We start from the raw sequence: 21,252 nt of genomic DNA, 5'->3' as shown, positions 1-21,252 counted from the left end.
AGTGAATAAGTTACTTTAAGAAAAAGTTTATCTTTGTGCTGAAAATACTACTGTGGTGATAATAAAATGTTCAGTTTTAGTATAAATTTGTCAAAGGTAATAGTAATAATAATTATTATTATTAATTTATTATTTAAAAAGAGCCAGTCCTCAGTCTGAAACAGGAGTTACTCGGCTTGTGACTGAACTCTGAATGCTTTGAGTCGTAAAGGATGAACGAGTCGTTCGCGGACTTCCCATCCGCAGATGACAACAACAAAACAAGCACAGCTACTAGAGAGGGTGTTAGCGTAGGTAGCCACCTGAGATAAACAACTAGTGGTTTAGTCCGTGTGCTACACCATTACGGCTGGAGTTTGCCAAATTAGAACGTTATTATACTGAAGCATGCTTACTTTGTGGAACTAATTATGACTGTCAGTTATTCTACTCTGGTTTAGTATACCCAACATTAGCTGAGGGGCTTGCTAAGCTAGCTCTATGTATGCCAATCCAAAACGGGTTAGCTAGCTAGCTAGAGTGCTAGCTTTTTAGCTAGCCAGCTCGCCAAGGCGAAGCCAAGAGCGAGAAGAGGGAGATGAGCAAAGTGAGGTAAGACTAAAGACATCGTTTATTTTAAAAATCCGACATGATATCTCATTCTCATAAATTAGAAATCCAAACTAATGATTGTAATTCCTCTGGTTTATGGTTCTAAATTTGTCAAATTTGTCGACGTTAGTGTTGACTATCCTGCGCTAGCTCGTTTTAGCTAATAGCCAGTTAGTCAACGGGTTATTATTGACTAGCTAGCCTGCTAGCAGCTGTTGGTGACCACTTCTTCGGTGTTTATGATGACGGACTGGAGGCCTGGAGGTTATTAACAGCGGTTGAGTGTTTTCAGTAGACATAAAAATGGCAAACATGACCCCGGTACCGGAGTATGCCTAAAGGATTGGAGGCCCCGCAGATATACAAACCGTTAACGTTGTTAAAGACAATTAACAGACAAGCAATTCAGAAAGCAGTGTGGCTTTTAAGTTGTTTATCGTTGTAACGGCTAACATAGCGCTAACTGTTTTGTTCTATCTTTAACTTTAATTAGCGCAGCCCATTTTGCATTATTAATTTCAGAATAAACGCAAACCCGTGTGAAGAATCTACTACTTCAGGTAGTTTCAAAAGACAGATTGTGTCTTTGATTAGAATAATATGTTGGGTCACTATCTGGTTACCAAACAACTAGCTAATAGCCCAGCCTACCGTGTAGTGACTCAGCTACCAGGCTAATTATTCGGTAGGAAACAATGCACGGGCTGTCTTTGGAAAAGTAAAATGTAGTTATATTGCCTTTTTGTTGTTGAGTTAATTTAAATGACTGTAACTGCATAAGCACACTCTATAGACTCTGTAAAGTATATTGTTATAACTACTTATAACATGCGGTGTAACAGTATAATATCAGTATAATATAAATATTACTCAAGTAGTTTTGTGCTCTGAATAAATGGCACCATTACTTGTCTTCAGAATAGAATAGAATAGCCCTTTGTTGTCATTGTACATGCACAACAAAATTATGGGTGCTCCACACCAACTTTGCAGGGATAAAATATTAATGGTAAGACAGCAGGAATAAATAATAAACAGGAGAAATAAATACAATCAAGAGGAATATATAATTCAATTTAATGATTTCAGGGATGTTTTTATTGTCTGTTCTCAACTACATTTTTTGCGTTATTGTGTAATTTTGCAGGGTTGTGGTGAGTGACTAAATGAACAAGACAGGCAAGAGGGAAGAACTCTGGGAGATCAAACATGAAGTTGTATGTGTTCCAGGTCAACAATGGCAGCACACTGACATTTGATACTGACCTTGCTGTCCAAACGTAAGAAGCTGGCATTGTAATATTAATCTGAAACAGTGGTCAGTACGCCTTGCTTAGTGTGACCTAAAAAGTGTTTTCCCTCTTCTCAGTGTACAGGAGCTCAAACATGCCATCCAAGCCAAATATAAAATTGCAATTCCACATCAAGTCCTCGTTGTTAATGGAGGAGAATGTATGGCTGCAGAGAGACGGGTCTGCAGCTACAGTGCTGGCACTGTGAGTTTTTCAGTTTGTTAGGTGTTGATTTTATTTCCTTGAATATATATATATAATGCTCTAAACACTGTTATTTTTATCTATAGGAAACCAACCCTATATTCCTGTTCAACAAAGAGATGATCTTGTCTGACCGGGATCCAACGATCCCCAAAACCACCTTCTCAATTGAGAGTGAGATTCAGGTCAAGGTGGAGGAGTCTCTTTTGATGCCAGCTGTCTTTCACACTGTTGCCTCTCGAACACAACTTGCTCTGGTAGTTAACAACATTTTTTTAAACCTTGGCCTGAAAAAAGTTTTTGAATGTATTTGCCATGAAATGTCTTTCAACTGAATTTCTTTACAAGAAATAATAACTAATCAATCATCTGTAGAATACTTTGAAAATGTTCTAATGTTGAGTTAAATATTTGTTAATCCCTCCAGGAAATGTTTGAAGTTGCCAACAAACTTTGCTCTTTCTGTGAACGTTTGGTTCATGATGAACACCTTCAACACCAAGGCTGGGCTGCTATAATGGCGAATCTGGATGACTGCACCCTATCTTATCAGAAGTTGCTTATAAAATTCAACACAGCTTATACAAATTATCAGCATGATCTGGAGGAAATCAAAGTGAAACTTACAAAGTAAGTGTTACTGTGTAACTGTGTAATGTAAGTAAGTGTTGCTTTGCTGATCTTTTTCAATAAGTTTAAACCTAAAATGCAAAATATTGTGTTTTTATTGGTAAATAAGTCTACAGAGAATATGCTAGAGGAACCATTTTAAATAATGTAGTTATAATGTTATTTTTTTAAAACAAATAAAATAGTAAAGAAATTGAACAAGTCTCAACTCACAAGAAGGTTGATTCTGATCATCTGGATGTAGTGTTTTCAGTCGGAGAAATGTTTCGTCACTCATACAAGTGCCTTCTTCAGTCTCAGCTGACTGCAGGTTTCTCCAACCTTATAAACAGTAAATTTGCACAAAGACTGAAACTAGAATCAACCTTTTGGGATTTACTTACCTGGATGAGCATGCATCAAGACAAGTCTCAACTCACCTTTTGTTATAATTGCAGGTTAGGGACAGCAGTTTCAGTAATGGCCAAGATACCTCTGCTGGAATGTTTAACACGTCAGAGTTACAGAGAGAGCATGGAGAAGTCCAGCTCAACCCCTGCAAAGGATTCAGATGAGACGGAAGAAGAAAAATCGACTGACTCTGTGCTCTGCACAACTGAAACACAGATGCCCTCTAAGTCATCAGCATCCTTCTCCGCTTCAGGGACAGCCACTTGTGAGCCAGCTGAGGACCAGGAATCAAATGAAATGACTGACAGTGGTGGCCTGAGAGCTGCACTATTAGATGATGACACACCAGAGCTCACCAACCCGTCCGTGTTCAATGTTACATTATTAGATTGGATCAACGTCCAGGACAGGCCCAATGATGTGGAATCGGTTGTAAGGAAATGTTTTGACTCCATCAATAGGGTAAGTCATTGATCTATTTTTAAAAAGGTCTTGGTGGATTTTTAAATGTGCTGTGTTAAATTGGAATAAGAGGTTTGACTTTGATTTTGTGTCTTTCAGCTTGACCCGCGGACCATTCAGCCTTTCCTAACAGAATGTCATGACACAATTTCCAAGCTAGATAATCAAAACATGAAATCCATCAAAGGGCTTGAAGACAGGTTGTATGCTCTAGACCAAATGCTTGCAAGCTGCAAGAAGTTGGTGAATGAACAGAAAGAACTTGCTCAGGTATGCAAAGAAAAGCAGTATTAAATAGTTTTCTCTGCTTTTTGTTGTGTTATGAATTGTGCTCACATGTTTTTGCTTCCAGGGATTTTTGGCCAATCAGAAGCGGGCTGAAAACCTGAAGGATACATCTGTTCTGCCTGATTTGTGTATGAGTCACACCAACCAGCTGATGATCATGCTGAACAACCACAGAAAGCTGCTGGAAATTAAAAAGAAGTGCACCACTGCCAAACAAGAGCTAGCAAACAACCTTCAAGTCAGACTTAAGTAAAACCGGAAACCATTTCTTCTTCCATATTAATTGCTGATCCTGACTAGGGCTGTGCGATATGACCAAAATCTCATATAAGACATCTATCGTCTGATAACAACATAAATTACAAAAATTTTACATTTTCTGTAAATTCTGTGAATCTCGGGCAGCTCGACTTCCGTGAAGTGTTTCCAGCTGGGTGTCGCGTACCTGGAGTCAAGTGTTTTAATTTTAGACATAAGTTGTAGCGGCTGCCGTTTTCTTTGTGAGTGTTTATTACACAGCATGCTGCGGGAAAAAGCCTGCTCTAACGTTTGAGTCTAAGGTTTATTTTTTTAGCACCTGATGGCTCTTTTTTTACTTCTCATCTGTGAATACTCTGCATACTCTTTCACGTGATTCAGTTTATTTTGAAAAGTCTCAACAGGAGCTTGAGCTTTATTGTGAAAGGTTGTGGAAAATAAACAAGCGGACACGCGATGGTTTTACTGTTGTTGTTGCTAATGACAGCGCATAAAAACAGGCACTTGTCCGTCTGTAGTGTGGTTATATTAAATATAAGAGAAAGAGAGAACTTTAAGAAATTAATATAGCCACTACAGTGACCATCAAAATAATGAAAAAATATTGCAGTAAACAGTTTATTTTGTGACACCATGAAACAAACGATAGCATAAAATGAAATGATAGACGTTTTAATATCGTCATCCGATATATATTGTTATATCGTACAGCCCTAATCCTATGTTTAATAAATTGTACCTTGCTGTATTTAATATATGTTTAAAAAAATGTGATTATGAGAATTATGTTTTCAAATTCTAATGATTGGAATAATTTTAGATGGTGCTGCTACGTGATGCTTCATGCAGACCAGGATGCAGAGAAGCTTCAGGCTCTACTCAGACTTCTAACCGAGCTAATGGAAAGAGTGAGGGTGGTGGAGGCCCTCAGTACCGTGCCCCAGATGTACTGCTTGGCAGTCGTAGAGGTAGTCAGGAGAAAAATGTTCATGCGCCACTACAGAGAGGTCAGTACTGTTATTAGAAACTAATCATGCATTCAGATGTAGCAATTTAACAAAAACAGTCATCTCAATAAGATTTACAGAAATGACAATGTACAGTATGAAATCATATAATGAAAAATAGTATAAAGTACATAAAACCACATATATAGCCTAAAGAAAGGGTTTCTTTTAAGAAGATTCTGTGTGGGTTCCATCTGGGTATTTACACTTCCTAAAAAGTTATCTCTTTATATTAATTGGTTATTCAAAATTATAAAGATGTGAATGGTGGTCTGTCACTGTGTGTTAGCCCTGCAATGGACTGATGACCCAATCCTGAATTAAATAAGATGAGGGAAATGAATGGATGGATGGTCTTTGGGGGTTTTGTTGTGCGAATTCAGCTCTGTTTCAAGTGTGTAAGAAATAACATTATCAACACAAAGCTGCAACCATTGGGAAGCCTGTGCTAACAGGGGGAATTAAGTTACTGTAATCAGCTATGAAGTGTCTAGATGTGTCCAATTTTCAAACATCTGGCCATTTGTGGTGTGCTGTGTTGGCAGCAGCAGAAAAGAAAATAATGCCTAATTTGTGATATGTTATGACAGCTAAAGATGTGTGACTTGTGTCTAAGCAATGTACGGTCTATGGTAAAGGTGCAAAAAGGGTGCTTAGCTCTGAGAAGGTTTGACTAATAAGACAGATTTTTGATGATTTTGATGAAACTTTCCTTTATTTGAGCTTAATTTTTTGGTCTTTATTATTTCACAGTCACAAGAAAGAATAGAAGTTAACACTTTGTGTTTTGGGAATTGCTTGAAAGATGGCTCCTCTGATTGATGTAGTTTTTGGCAAAAAATGTAACTGCTCGTTTTGACGGACGCTGCATACATATTGGCTTTTTTTGAAGAGTGCCTGCAAGCCTTCCATTAAGTTATGTCTAAATGCTCAAATCTAAATAACATTAAAACAATGTTAAGGAATGTAATCTTCTTGTGAAAATGTTTTTGAAACATAATTATTAATGTATTGCATAATCTTAATTAAATTTTTCTTAAATCTTTTCAGTGGGCCAATGCACTTGTCAAGGATGGAAAACAACTGTATGAGGCAGAGAAATTTAAACGGGAATCCTTTGGGAAACTCTTTCGTAAGTGTTTTTGAGAAACTCTGATTAAATAACACACCAATTCCACGTAAGAACAGAATTTTGACCCAGTTACTGTTTTATTTATTATTTAGGAAAGTCTTTTCTCCGAAATCGATTGTTTAGAGGACTTGATTCATGGCCTCCAACATCATTTTGTGTAAGTTTGATTGAATTATCGTGTGTATCACTTTTTCTTTGTTAGCACTATTGTTTCACACTGTTTGACAGTCTATTGTTTTCATGGTTCTTAATTGGCTATAGACACGAAGGCCAAGAAGGTTTGATGATGAACTTCCAGACATCTCACTTGAGGACCTGCAGTACTTGAAATCTTGTTGTCCTGTTGAGGTGCAGCCTTTCCTCATGTAAGTCACTGTCTTGAATCATTAGTGGTTTTAAATATCATTAAATGGGGTTTTTTTGAGAAAAAATGGAAAAACTATTCATTAACTACCAACAGTTAACATAACTGAATTTATGGTTTGTTATCAAAATAAGCTGTTTAGTGTTCAACCAGTTCCCTGGCATTGTTTGTTGGTTTATTTAAATACATTTATCTTTGGTTTATTTAAATAAATAAAACAATAAAGATATAAAAAGCTTTAGATATGTAAGAAACTGAATAATGAATAAATCATGGGACATGTTGTGGTTGGTCTTACTTTGGGACCAAGTATATCATAGTTGGAGTTGTTTATAGTTCTTTATGATGGAGATTATGTGAATAATCTGAATATAGTCTGAATGTGGTCTTACAACATTTTATGCGGATTGCACTTTGAAATGCAGGCTCTCTAACGCTGTAGAGCAAAATATTTCAGTTTAAACTAGATATTAAAAAGTTAATTTAAAACGTCAGACTATAATTAAGTGCTAATAACCAGAATCATTATAACTTGGTAAGACTAAAGTAAAGGTCCGATATGATCATCTATAAGTAAACGATCTAAAGTATTGTTTGAGCTTTATTTTTATTTTCAGTTGCCGTCAGTTGCATTTGTCACTGCAGTGATGCATAGTTTCATGTATCACATAGTTCACAGTTTTAATTCTACTGAATTAAGGCTTTGCTCTTTATTTACCCATTACTGTGGTGATCATGGTCTCAGAACTCTGTTAATTATGCCTTTTCTTTTTCATTCGCCATGTACTCTCTTAACTAAAAGGGAACATACTTGGAGTTGATCAGCCAAACTTTGTTAACAACTGTTTAATCCTTGATTAAGTTAATCAATTCAAGAAATAAGTTTCAGCTTTAGACTCAGTTTGCTTTCTTGAACAGATTCTTGGTGTGAAAAGTGGCCTAAATTTATTCTGTTATCTCTTAATTGCATCAAATTGAAGACCTTCTAAGCAATCTTTTTAAACTGAAGAAATTCACAACATAGTTTTTACCAATATGTCCGTGTTTGTTTAGTTTAAAAAAATCTTTTTCTGCAGGCTTCCCACAGTGTGCAACTTTGAGCCCTTAAATCACCACATAGAGACACTTCACCAGCTGGTCCAAGCTGCGCAGAGCGTGGACGAGATGTCACAGACGATTACTGACCTGCTAAGTGAACAAAGGGTAATGATTTACCTTGGTTATATTATACATATATGTATTTGCAGTCCTAGTCTGAAATGAACACATAACTTAGAATAACTATCAAAAAGCAAACAATACTGAGGTGTAACTTTAGGTCAAGCATTTTCTAATTTTTTTCTTTCTTTTTTTGTAATACTGTTTAATTTCTCTTTTCGTATTAAGATTAAACTCCAACTTGAAGAATATATTTATTTAGTCTTGGGTGTTTTGTTTTTTTCTCCCTAGGCATCTTGTAGTCAGAGTGCCCACAGATCAACTACATTGTCTCCTCAGTCTGAAATGCCTGCTACCACAACAGCGGTGTCGCCCAAAACTCCTTCCTCTCTCAGCCTTCAGGGCCCCAGCTGCCAACCCCTTCATGTTCCTGTCCCAGCTCCTCTAGAGGACTTATCGCCAGACAGCATTGATGCACAAACATTTGACTTTGAAACCATTGGCCATCCAAACATGGATCCAGTCCTACAGCAGGGATCCCTTGATTTAGATTCTCTGGCAGAAAGCCCTGAATCAGACTTCATGTCTGCTGTAAACGAGTTTGTGATTGAAGAGAACTTGACCTCTCCAAACCCTATCAGTGATCCTACTAGCCCTGAAATGATGGTGGAATCTTTGTATTCTTCAGTCATTAACGCTATTGATAACAAGCGAATGCAAGATACCACAATACTAGAGAGAGAGAACTCAAAGATCGCTGTTCTTCAGCAAGTTATTGAGAGGTATCGAAGTGCTGCAGAGGAGTCCCATTCCAGCTTAAGAAATGTAAAGGATGACCTGTGTCATTTACGAGGTCTAGTATTAAAAGAACAACATGACTTTGGCTTTGTTCTGCGTAGTATGAGCACAGAGGTGCACAATATTGTGGACAGCATCTGTCAGACCCATGAACAAGCGTTGAAGGAGCAGCATCAAAGTGAGCTTCTGGCCATACGGCAGGACTTTGAGAAGGAGGTAAAGACACTAACCAAGGAAAACCAAGTAAACCAGAATATTGTTAGAGATGTTCAGCGTGCAATGCTGGAGCTCGAAGGGCTTATGGAGCGCAAGGAGAAGGAACTGACTCAGCTTGAGAATGAGAGAGAGCGATGGATTCAAATGGATGGTATTCAGACCGATAAGATCACCAACCTGGAGCAGATTATCAGTGATCAAGCTGAAGAAAATAAGAAGCTTGCATCCTCAAGAGACTCTTTGGCCACTCAGCTTGAGAATCTGCACTTTGAGATTGAACGCAGTCAGCAGAAGATCCGACAGGAGCTGGAAGTTGTTGCACAGACCAATTTAAAAGAGTTGGAGGACAGAATGAAGCATGAACACAAGGCAGAAATGGAGACACTGACCAAGGGTAACCACGAGGCTCTGGAAAATCTTGCTGTTGAAAATAGTGTTAAGTTAAGCGAGGCAGCTGATCACCATGCCACTGCTATAAAAGAGAAGGACAGTCAGGTCAAGGACTTGGAGGCTCGGATAGCTGAGCTTGCAGAACTCCGCTGCAAGTTAGAGGTGGAGTTAGCCCTCAAAGAATCAGAGACAGAAGAGTTAAAGCGCTTGTTTGAAGACTCCAGGATACAGCAGGAAGAGGCTGTCAAATCCCAAATAGAGGCTGAGACCAAAGTTCTTGGTGAAGAACTGGCAGTTGTCAAAAAAGAGCTTCAGCTGAAGAATGAAGAGTATGAAGTGGACCTAGCAGAGCTCAGGACTCTCATGAGGATTGAGAAGGACCACTGCATCTCAGAGCTTGTTGACAGACACGAAGAGGAGACTATTTTGTTGAGCAACAAGCTCTCTTTCCTGCAGCAGCAAGCCCAGGAGACTGAGAGGAACCACGCTGAGCAGCATCGGAAACTTAAAGAGGAATTAGATCAGCAACTGGCTGCTGTCTGTGAAGAAAAAGAAAAGCAACTGAATAGTTTCCAAGAACAGGAGCAGGAGTTGAGGACTGTTATCAGCAGTTTGCAGCAAGAAAATGACCTGCTTTTGCAAAAAGTAGAGCAGGACAGACTTGCATTTGAGAAACATTTAGAGAAAGAAAAGGCCACTGAGGCTGCAGCACCAAATGTCTTTAAAGACTTAGAGCAGAAAGAGGAGATGGAGAAGAGACTCTTAGGCAAGATTAGACAACTTGAAAATGAGCTTCATGAGGTCCGGTCCTCAAAAAGGTAAATGTTTAATCCAAAACAAGTTTGCTCTTCATGTTTCTTCACATTATTTTCACAGTTACAGGTTCATCACTTGGCTGATTAATGTTTTTGTTAGAGGTATTATGATTTTGCATTTTCTGTAAGTTGTTTTTAGTTTTAAATTTGGGTTTTCAGTTTAGTTTCCACAGTTTCCTGTGCTTAGGTTAGTTTAACATTCCTTTTAGTATTAACTTTAATATTATTATTATTATTATTATTATTATTATTATTATTACTACATGGGTCGTTTTTTCAGAATTTAAGATGTAATAAGTTAGGAAAAGTACAGAAATAAAGTGTAAAATTGAGGCCAGACATCGTAGCCTCTGAATTTCTATTATCTATTTTTATTTCAGTTAAAGTGTTTTTCATGGTTAGTTTTAAGTAGTTTAAGTTGATAACTTTGTTTGCTATGTGCCTTTCAGTGATGAAGGGTTGTCCCTGCATGCTGACGGACGTGCAGATGCTGGAGCACCTCTGTCTCTAGACTCAGCACTACATGAGCGTCTGCAACAGGAAAGGGCCTCTCTGCAGGCACAGATGGAGCTCATGGAGAAAAAGAAGAATGAGGAGATACAGAACATCAAAACATCACTTATTGCAGAGCAACAGGTTTGTATTTGCTCTTCTTAGCTTATTTTAGGGTTCTGCTTTTGTTGATATTTGTCTACACGGGGGGGGAGTGCAGACCTATGCTAACATACTTGTGTGCAGTCTTCCAAAAACCCAACCGCATGTGACTGAACGTGGATGATGCTGTGCATAGGTTGAATGCCTGCTGGTTGAAAACAAGCTGGAACAGAAAAGAGAGCAACAGCGGAGTTCATAATAAACGGGGGAACTGTGGGGGGAAAAAACCATCAAAGATCATCACGCACCGACAGTCACTGCATTGGACACAGCAGAATTTATGTAACACAATTCAGCTCTCTTGTATTTTCTAACTTTGCTTCTCTCTATGTGGTCTTTAAGTCTGACGTTATTAGGCGTTTCTGGGTCCAAACTCGTCAGTGATTAAAGTCAAACAAACACTGCGGCATCACTAAGAGTTAAAAAACTGTCTAAATTATTTCATCTGTAATAAAATGATTAGTGTGGCTGCTCTACCAGGTATGACAATTAAGTTTAACATCCAGGCATCCATCAAAACAGAATTTCTGAAATTTAATGGAGTTAGAAGTTAGCAGGGAGTTAGCTCGCTAGTTTCCATCTAAATATAATATACCAGGTTCTGACTGAGAGATTTCTGAAACAAATTAAGATGTACAGCTCTGCTATCACTTCTGACATAAATGAAGACAGAAAACTAAACAGCAGTGATGTTTGTAGTGTTACTGAAGTTGAACTAGCTTGTATATAATGATGTGCTACGTGAATGCTAGCAACACAGCTATGTTAGCATAATATAAACACAGTGAATCCAGAAGATGAATGCTAACTTTTTTCCAGTCGATAAAAATTAACGCAATGGTTAGGGACAAATGTGATTGCATGGCAGAATGCTGTCAGGAGAACAACTGAGATAATCCATCCACAATATGAGGTTAGTTAATAATATACTGCTGCATGAGCTGGGCAGTAGTTACATTGTATGATTTTAAAGACTGAGCGTTAAAATGAATAGTGGTAAGAAAACCTGAGAGAGAGGCCGACAGTGATTACTGCCCTTTTTTTAGGGGCTTGTCCAGATTAAATAGAAAAAGATACAAGGAATTAAAACATGTTAAAAACGCAACAGCCTTAATAAACGCAGAGTAGTTTGGACCTAGAAGCAGGGTTCATAGTCGTCACTTAAAGACCAGATAGTTGGCTGAAGACCAACAAGAGCATTACCAAGAGTAGCCCACAGACCGCTTGTTTGTGACACTGCCCCCAGGTGACAGCAAACAGCTATAACATGTAGCAAACGATCTGCAAAACTGTTCATAGACTCTGTGTATGTCGATGAATGGGAATAGTAGTAGTAGCACTAACGTGTTTCCTTGGCCATAGGAGAGTGAATGCAATTAGCAGTGGCCATCTTCATTTAGTCAGTCATAAAGTGTGTTGTAAATGGAAAAAGCTGTTTGTGAAGGGGATAAGACCTAAACTAACTCAGCTGGAAGCAGCATACACACAGGAAGAAACTAGCGGCAATTTGATTACCAGAGACTTGCAGCACTGACAGGCTAAATAACCTTTAGCTGTGCAAAGAGGGGTGGATGCCTATTTAAACTACTGTCAGTTTTGAGGAGGGCAATTATTGCTGCAAACAGTGGGAGCAAAGAGATACTATTGACTGACATGACAGTGCGGGGGATGTATAAGAGGGTTACCAGTGAACCTTAGCCTAAAATGTCCACTATAGTGTCCAGCTGTCAGCTACAAGCGATGCACGGTGACCCAATTTCTTTATATATGCACAACGCTTCTTGTTTGGCAGCAAAGATTTTAGCATGGCAGGCTGCCATGGAGAAATATTAGCAGTAGAAAAAGTGCTTGTCAGTATAGCGTTATGGTAGTGTGAAATATTTTAAATACAGTTCATCCTCCCTATAGACAAAAGCCTTCAACGTGCCATCAAAAGTTTCAGTGTTGACCTTACAACCCTTGAGTACTGAGTATTCAGTACTTAAGGGTCAGATCTCATCCATTTTATAAAACCTACCTTTAGTTTTCTGTCTTTTTTCCCACCTTCCTAAGTAAAAGTAGGGATGGCTAATACATTGGCAACTGGATGAATGACACTGTTTACATATTACAGGTCATAAAATATTTTTCAGGATCACCTAGGGAACCAGAGTCTGGATTTTCCTCTAGGGACCAACTAGCTACAATGCTATGGACGATGAGCAGATCGCTTCATATGTGGACAGACATTTATTTTACTGTGCTATAGATTTTGTATTATTTCATTTACTGTTTACGAAAAAAAAAATTGAGGACATCTCACCTTACTTTGCTACACCTCCCTTTATAGTTGAACCTGATGAGACTTGCAACAAACAGAATTGTTAGGAGCACATACAGTTTGATTTCTTTTGTTATTTATTGTCTGGTGTAATACATGGATGTACGATACAAAAATATCAAAATACTAGGAGTAAAAGCTAACAAAACAACTGTAACTCCCATGGCTGCATGCTGATCTGTGTCCTCAGAAATTGGCAATTAAAAATGAAATAATTAATGCTTTGATATAAATGCTCTGTTCTCACTAAAATGGTTGTTAAGCTTGTTAAAAATTTTAAAATATTAATAATAATAATTATTAATCTTTTTATCCAGACAAATTTCAACACAGTTCTAACACGAGAGAAAATGAAAAAGGAGCAGATCATCAGTGATCTCACGGAGAAGTTGCATAAAGTTACCCAGCAGCAGGAGAAAGATAAAGGTGAGTGTGTACTGTCCACATTGAACGCTGTTTTTCTTACAGTTTTGGAAATGAGACATCATGGTAGCACCTCATGAATATTCATTACTTGTCCTGTTCGCTTGTTCTCACTGCCATAATATTCATTTATAGGCTTTTGTCAAAAATAATGTTATTTTGTGTTTGTCAGTGGTTTTTATTTATACTTTTATTCCAGCTCTGATAGAGAAACTGTCTGAGGACCGGGCTAGTGTGATGCAGGAAAAGAAACATTTGGAAGAGGAGCTCAACCGTTTGCGCAGCACTGCACTGGTGTCCTCTGCCTTCTTCAACCCTAACCCCTCAGCTCAAGATGCCTCAGAAGCCGGAGCAGCAGCAGCTAGAGCTCTGCCCGTTGCTGGGGCTTTTTCTTACGAGCCCCTCACTGAAACTGACAGATTGGCCTCTGTGGCAGCCATTCGAGATGACGAACATGTTGATTCAGCAGTGGAAGCCAGCATGGTGACCGTCCAGTAAGCATCTACTCTAAAATAAACATTGTGTTTAGAGTCTGAAATACGTCCACGTGATTATGTGCCTGACACTATTACTGTTCATGGGGAAAGAAAAATCAGAGCAGCACACATTAGCAGCACGGTTAGGACAGGTATCCTAACCAGTTATCCTATCCTAACCTCACCTGGTTAACAACTATGTGGGCTGCATTTGGACAATGTGTTTATCCTTACTCCACACTTTATATTTCAAACAACATTTGCAAAATATGTAAGAAACCTTCTCACCTGCGCATGATCTTGTAGCCACAGTTTATAGAGAGGGCCATGTAAAAGGAATGCACAGAATTTTGGTTATTCTATACATAATAGTTTTTGTGGAATCTGTGATGCACAATGTAATGTAAGTCCAAAAGTTTGGATAAACCATCACTGGTTAAAATTTTAACAGTATATCCCCTTCAAGGTCATCTCCTGGCGTAGTGATGCATAGCTTGCAGCTCCTGCTTCACTGAGATTGCTCCCTGGATGGCCGTTCTGACCACTTTTATGTGTGCATTTTTTATTTCATCATTGAGCTCACATTTACTTTGAAAGCAGACAGTAACGTCTGCATCAAACTGGCCATACCTCACAAGGCTCATTACTATTAATGACAACCGGGGCTCAAATGACATGACAGATGAATCTGCACTATCTAAACTCAAAAAGTCCATAAAGTCAGGGGAATGACAGTATTCACAAGAATGTACGCAGTAAAATCCTCCCATATTGTCAGGCGCAGTTGATCAGAGTAGCTCCTACAATGAACAATCCCTACAGGTGCAAGAGGGAAGGGAACAATGTAGAGCTTCACAAAAGGACCGTAATGGAACTTGAGGACAGTTTTTGCCTTTTTATAGGTTGGGTAGTGGGATCTCTTTGACTGCACCTTGGATTAAGATTTTAGTTACAGTTTAAGTTGGACAAGGAAACAACGAGAATCTGAGTGTGTTCATTTCTGTGCATTCACAGTGCTGCAGTACGTGGATTTTATTGCGCCAACATGTTAATCTCAAACAAATTCATAGTGAAACCTAAAAAGGTTTCCTTCATAGACAGTAAGTTTTGTTTAGATGCCGTCAAATTGATTGCGAGCCAGAGAAACAGACTTTTGTGTTGTGTTTCGAGTGCCAACTGTATAAACTAGCCAAAAATGGACGAACAGAAGAGACATTTGACAGTCCAAGGAAGGGAGGCTAGGAACCGAGAGTGTAAGTTAAAATAAATAAATAAATTTTTAAATTCTTAATATTAAGAAGCGCCAAGTGGTCACAAGTCAAAAAAATGTTATGATTTATTTATTTAGTTTTACCTTTTGTATACTGCATCTTGTTAATTTTTGTTGTTGTTGTTTTTGTAGTGATACTATGATGTCAGAGGAGAAACAGCGGATAATCTTACTTGAGAGGGTAATTAGACATGCTGCATCTTTATCATTGCATCTGACTGGATAAGAGTTTGTTTGTGTAGGCATGTCTGACTAATTCATTTAATATATGTTGCAGACTTTGCACATGAAGGAAGAAGAAAACAAGCGTCTCAGTCAAAGACTGGTCAGTTTATCATTTTCATTATAGGCTATGAAACAATTTCTCCACCAGGTGGCACTAGCATCAAAGAGTAGAATCCTGACCCAGGAGGCCAGCGAGCTCAGTGAATAAAAACGAGTCTTTAGGAAGAGGATCATTGAAATGTACAAGGGGTGAATTTTAGTGAAGCACAAACTTGTATACTAATACAAATGTCAAAAATTTACTTTTCTGGTGTGAAAAGATTTAGTCAATACTAATATTGCGTAACTCGAAGACTGGTATAGTTTAGATTATGATATAATTCTGTCAGGTGGTAAAAGTATACGAGTTCAAAGCCTATGTCACAGACAAATGATTTAATAATCCCCAGTGGAAGTCAGTTCTTGTTAATATTATTAATTTTGCTTTGATAACGTGAGTAATGTTGCCCTTCTCTTCTGTGTAGATGTCTCAGAGCATGTCGTCTGTGTCATCACGGCATTCAGACAAAATCGCCATCAGAGAGTAAGTGAATTTAAAAAAAAAAAAACACACAGGGCCTTAACATGTCCTTGCTGATGTGTGTGTGGTTTTTCTGTCATTATTGTGTACATTATTATGTATGTAGGTATAATTATACACATATGATTACCGTTAATGTATTTTCTTTTGTGTTTTCATTTTGCAATTCGGTTTCATCATCATTTGGTCTCTTTATTGGTCTTTTTTTATGTTTCAGTTTCCAGGTAGGCGATTTGGTTCTAATCATCTTGGATGAAAGGCATGACAACTACGTGCTCTTCACAGTTGGTCCCACCCTCTACTTCCTCCATTCTGAGTCTCTTACTGCACTGGACCTCAAACCAGGTCAGCTTCATCAAACCCTTTTGAGTTTAGCATTGTGTCATTGAAATTTATTTTGCACATTTCTTTTTTAATAATAAAATAAAAAAGGCACGACTGATTGTTTTCTGATTTTTATATATATATATATATATATATATATATATAGTAATCAAACATGAGAGCTTTGTGTGTTGTGTGTACATGGGTGCTAAAATAAAATGTAGTTTAATCTTTGTTCTTGCTACTGATGCTTGTTGGCTTTATTTTACACATAGAGTTGGTGAACATTTTCTTAAGTTTATTTAACGATGCGATTTGTTTTCTTGTTTAGCATCAGGGACCTCAAGACGGCCGTGGGTGCTTGGAAAGGTGATGGAGAAGGAGTATTGCCAGGCAAAAAAGGTACTTAAGTACTAAAAATACTTTGTTTACATATTCGATTAACATTTAACCCTGTTTTACTTACAGTTTCAACTGTAGGCCTATAAGTGTCTTTTTTTTTTATAGATTTTTTTTTTTAAAATCAGAGTTGGATATTTTTTAAAGTCATGTCAGTAATGTTCTTACAATTAAGTACAAAGTTTGAACCTTCATTGTTTCTTGTAATGATCTCTCTCTCCTCCTCTTCCTCTCCTTTTTCAGGCCCAAAACAGATTCAAGGTTCCTTTAGGAACCAAGTTCTACAGAGTGAAAGCTGTTCCATGGAATAGAAAAGTATAATAGCCAAGTAATGAGCTAAAATGTATATTTATATAGTTTAATTTTTGAACAGAAACATCACATCATAACTCATAACTTGAAAATCGAAAGACCTAAAAAATGGAAAGAATTAAGATCGCCATCATATGGTTTTGCATTTTATTTTAAAATCCCACCTGCTATCACTTTTTTTGTTCTTTTAAACCCAGATTTGTTATTGTGGACCAAATGCTATTAAACTTATTAGGGCAATGCCCTATACACTGTGGCATAATGCCATCTGACCTGTATGTAAAATTAAACGAAATTTGGATGTTCAATATTAGTTCTCATTATCAGCATTTGTCCTTTTGTGGAAAATACTGTCATTATCAGCATAATTAAATGAAAAATATACATTTATTATAAATGTTTATGGAGGAATGTTCATGGCATGCATATTGATATATTTTCTTTGATTTACTTATCCAGATAAATGTTGTAGTTGGAAATGTAGTTAATGCTGTTTGTTACTCACAAAACAGTATGGCCCTGTGTCAATACTGAAATGTACATTATGACTGACTAATGGAAACAGTCGTCTTTGCAATCCTTGAAATGCACTTTCAAAACAATGCTTTTGTTGATTTGAAAAGGGAAGTTAATTGAGCTGTCAGAACTAAGTAAATATATCAGCACAAACTTCTCACTATCATAGAATATTGATATGTAGAAAGGAATACTTTGTGACTGTGTTTCATTATCGGGAGACATTGTATATTACCCATCAAATCACATGTAACAATAAATTACTGTATTGTAAAAGCTAGAGTTTTGAAACAATAAAGGACTGATCCCAAATGGATTCAATAGTTTTTTTTTCTTTCCTTTTCATTCTTTCCTCTGATGCAGAAATGTAACAAATACTTATGTGCACATTAATATTACAGGTGAGATATTTTATGTTTCATTGGGGAGGAGAAAGCCGACAATTATTATTTTTCACTGACACGTCATTCTAACCATTTTGTATAAAACAAAAACAGCAGAAGCTTTTAAGGCATATATAGTAAATGGCACCTATAATGATGATTTTTAAAATTTTCCTGGGGGAAATTCAGGAGTCAATGTGGAATAGCATAGTATAGTGTATTCATTTGATTTAGCATTTTTGCTTTTGTGGAAACATTAATGTTGGCACGGTGCTGCAGGAAACAGACTTCAAAAAGGCTTCAAATCGGGGCCCAAGAACGATGCGGCCCTCATGGAGAAGGAAGCCCACCAACATCACTTTCCCAGTTCACAGCGGGGAGCATAGCAGCTCTCCGCCGAGCACTCTCTACCATGTGGGTCTAGGGGTGTTTTAACAATGTTTAGCTCTATTTTCTCCATTTAGCATAAGCCTGTTGTCACATTTGGATGGCTCCTTCATAAATTGATGGTGTGATTCCTACAATTTCGGGACAGGCCTGAATGACAAAATATGCAACACAACATTCGATACCGAGGTGCCTGGCAAGCACCAACCATGTGCACTGGACAGGCTCTTAGTGTAAATGTTTACAACCCCCCACTGAGCTCAGTGCTGCTGGGAGTCACTCTCATCAGGCTGAATGGGATTTAACACTGCCATGTGTAGTCTCAAGCTAGTCTAGTCTCAAGACTTTTTTTCGTAACATTTTTGAGTTCTTATCTTTAGTAATGAATGTGAAATTTGGCTGCATGCTTAGTAAGTCATAGTGTAGTGTCTGTATTTAAATGGCACCAGTTTAATTTATTTATATCTTTAACACGCACACACATACATAATGAGCTTTAATGAAGTGACAATTAGCAAAAATTATGTAGACTACATCTGATATATATATATATATATATATACATATCACTCTCTATATATATCTATATCAATATATCTATCTATATATATATATATCTCTTTATATATATACGTATATATATACGTATGTGTGTATATATGATCAACCAGGTCATTTAAATTTAATTTGATTAAATATGAAAATCTGATTTCATAATAAAAGGATTTAAATAGAAATTACTGTAGTCTGAGTTAATCAGGTAGTTCCTTCTGCAGTTTGGACAGTTACACTTTAAAAACCAATTTTAATCGAGAGGTATAACAATGAGAAAAAAATTTCTTCCAACTTGCACTTGGTTATTTAAGAAAAATAAAATTGCAAGACTTGATATTTCTTTCACATCTTTGTTAGTAAACACTGAAACTAGGTTTATGTATACGGAACATTGTAAAGAACACTAGGAAAACAGTCCCCTTGCAAAACATTAGGGACAGACTATAGCTTTTCATGCACAGGCTGAAATTGTATTTCATTTATAACTAGCATGAAAAAGTAAAAAACTTGTTAATATGCTGAAGCACTCGGAAGATTCATTACAAATATACTCAGGTAATTGTGTAAGGACAGGTATATTAATGCAGCGCTCTAATGCCATCAGCTAAAAGTCAAAGACACATTATAAATGCCTTTGTTTGCATGTCAACATATGCCAGAGGCACTAAATGAAGGTTTAGATGAGTAAATGTGAAATATCAAAATGATGTCAAAGACGACTCACAAATAATGTCTTACAGTCTGAGATCTTGCGCTTTGTTGCTGATATATTCTGTATTTGAAGATAATACACAAGTTGTATTTGATTTTCCAATATCTCTGACACTATACTAGATAGATGGTGCTGCAAATAAACAAGCATTATTTGTAGAGTAAATATATGCATGAACTTCAAATGATGGATAAATGAAAATAAATAGGAAAGCCTTAACGTAACATTTATATTTTAGAAATCTAAATGGAGCGAGTGTGTTGAAGAAGAGCCAAGAGGCATTAAGGCTGAAACTGCAAACCAAGGAGTAAATCGACTTAATGCCATCACATTTCCACCCTATTCATGCCTAAGAAAAGGGTTAGGGAAAGAGATTAGGTTATATATCTGCTGTCAGGGACTGAAGAGACCAAGTAGAGAACTTCACCTAAACAGAATGATGATCAAACAGACATGCTTTAACAGACATGCTTCATAATCTCATCCGTTATTGTCCTCTCTCTGCCTTGACTACAGGTTCAGTAGAAAATCTTAGACAGGGGCAGATTAAATGTGTGATGAAATGTCTGAGAAATATGTGAGTATGTGAGAATATAAGGATGGTTGATTTTCTACCCACATGACGAACATAATCACTATTAGTAACACATATCTACATAAATATGATAATTCAAAATTTAAACACATTTATTGGGTTCATATTGGAAATCATAACCATCTGATGGCATAGTTTTATGGATAATTACCGTTATAGAGATAATGCAGCATGTGAAAGAAAAGCTTTGAGGCTTCTCCACTCACTGGGAGGAGAGTGCGTAGGTTTAGTTGTGCATCGGAGCTGTACCCAAAAGGCAAATATGTGGAAAGTTTGGTGACAAGCATCCAGGCGTGTGGTTAACAAGATTGCATCTGGTGAGCAGAAAGTGTAGGATATAGCTTAACTATGTATTTAAAAGGCAAATTATTTTCACATTAAGTTCAATGCCATCAGTAATCCTTCCAAATATAGATAGAACTATTTCATTTTCAGTAGAAAATAATTATTCAAATACCCTATAGTGCAAATCCCTTTAATTTAGTGCATGACACAGTTTTTGATTTCCTACCACAGAACAAAAACGGAGAAGAATCCAGTAAACATTAAAATCTGTTGTCTTATTTTGGTAATCTGGCTGCTTACTGACAAGTAAATAATCAATACAAATAGTTCCGAAGTGTCTGAAAATAGACAGGCGATTTAAACTGTAACTAACAGCCATGCATTTTCCAGCTGCAGTGCAGTGTTGAGGAAATGACACCAGCTTTGATGGGCTGTATAGCTTTTGAGATGAGCCTCTTTATGCCGCTTGCAGTTCCATTATGGCTTTGTTCGAAAGCTTGTTTACCTGCTGATAACATACACTGGTGGATTCAGGAGCACCGATCCAAAATCTGCTGCCAAAGTCACTCAAGTCTCATTGTACTGCAGGAGGGGAAGAATGAAATGTTTATGCGGAGGGGAATGCAAATGCTAAATGTGAAATCAAACTATGGGACCAATAAGGGATCAGAATAACTTTGCCAGGTTTTATTTTTAGCCCAGTTGCAATGCTAGCTTTGTGGAACACTCTTCACTTTAGCCTCTGTGCATCTGTGTGCTTAGGTTTTGCTCAGTGCAAAACTGCTGCTCCAATTTTACAAATAAATTAACTGTAAGTTGTTGTTGTTGTTTTTTTTTTAAA

The 21,252-nt window shown here is 37.3% G+C and overlaps 1 protein-coding gene across 3 annotated transcripts; it reads left to right on the top strand.

Moving 5' to 3' along the window:
• The first annotated feature begins 206 nt into the window (after positions 1–206).
• rb1cc1 (RB1-inducible coiled-coil 1) lies at positions 207–17,810 on the top strand. 3 transcript variants are annotated; one of them, XM_005721461.1, is made up of 23 exons: positions 207–591; positions 1,739–1,871; positions 1,961–2,087; positions 2,174–2,344; positions 2,515–2,717; positions 3,155–3,569; positions 3,669–3,839; positions 3,922–4,106; positions 4,936–5,122; positions 6,173–6,254; positions 6,347–6,411; positions 6,516–6,619; positions 7,695–7,821; positions 8,068–9,998; positions 10,445–10,631; positions 13,287–13,395; positions 13,592–13,886; positions 15,271–15,319; positions 15,416–15,463; positions 15,888–15,946; positions 16,161–16,288; positions 16,599–16,669; positions 16,910–17,810. In XM_005721461.1, exons 2-23 carry the CDS (start codon positions 1,801–1,803, stop codon positions 16,985–16,987), a joined length of 4,863 nt encoding a protein of 1,620 aa, XP_005721518.1. In that variant the 5' UTR covers positions 207–591; positions 1,739–1,800; the 3' UTR covers positions 16,988–17,810. The 3 variants fall into 3 exon arrangements, with proteins under 3 accessions (XP_005721518.1, XP_005721520.1, XP_005721519.1); XM_005721463.1 differs by lacking the exon at positions 207–591 and adding an exon at positions 792–855; XM_005721462.1 differs by lacking the exon at positions 207–591 and adding an exon at positions 1,075–1,151.
• The last annotated feature ends 3,442 nt before the right edge of the window (positions 17,811–21,252 follow it).

The sequence above is a fragment of the Pundamilia nyererei genome, unplaced genomic scaffold, assembly GCF_000239375.1.
Source record: "Pundamilia nyererei isolate P.nyererei 1_Seehausen unplaced genomic scaffold, PunNye1.0 scaffold00004, whole genome shotgun sequence".
In the NCBI taxonomy this organism is placed as follows: domain Eukaryota; kingdom Metazoa; phylum Chordata; class Actinopteri; order Cichliformes; family Cichlidae; genus Pundamilia; species Pundamilia nyererei.
Note: the sequence above shows the minus strand (reverse complement) of the source record. Positions and strands in the feature narration are given on the sequence as shown.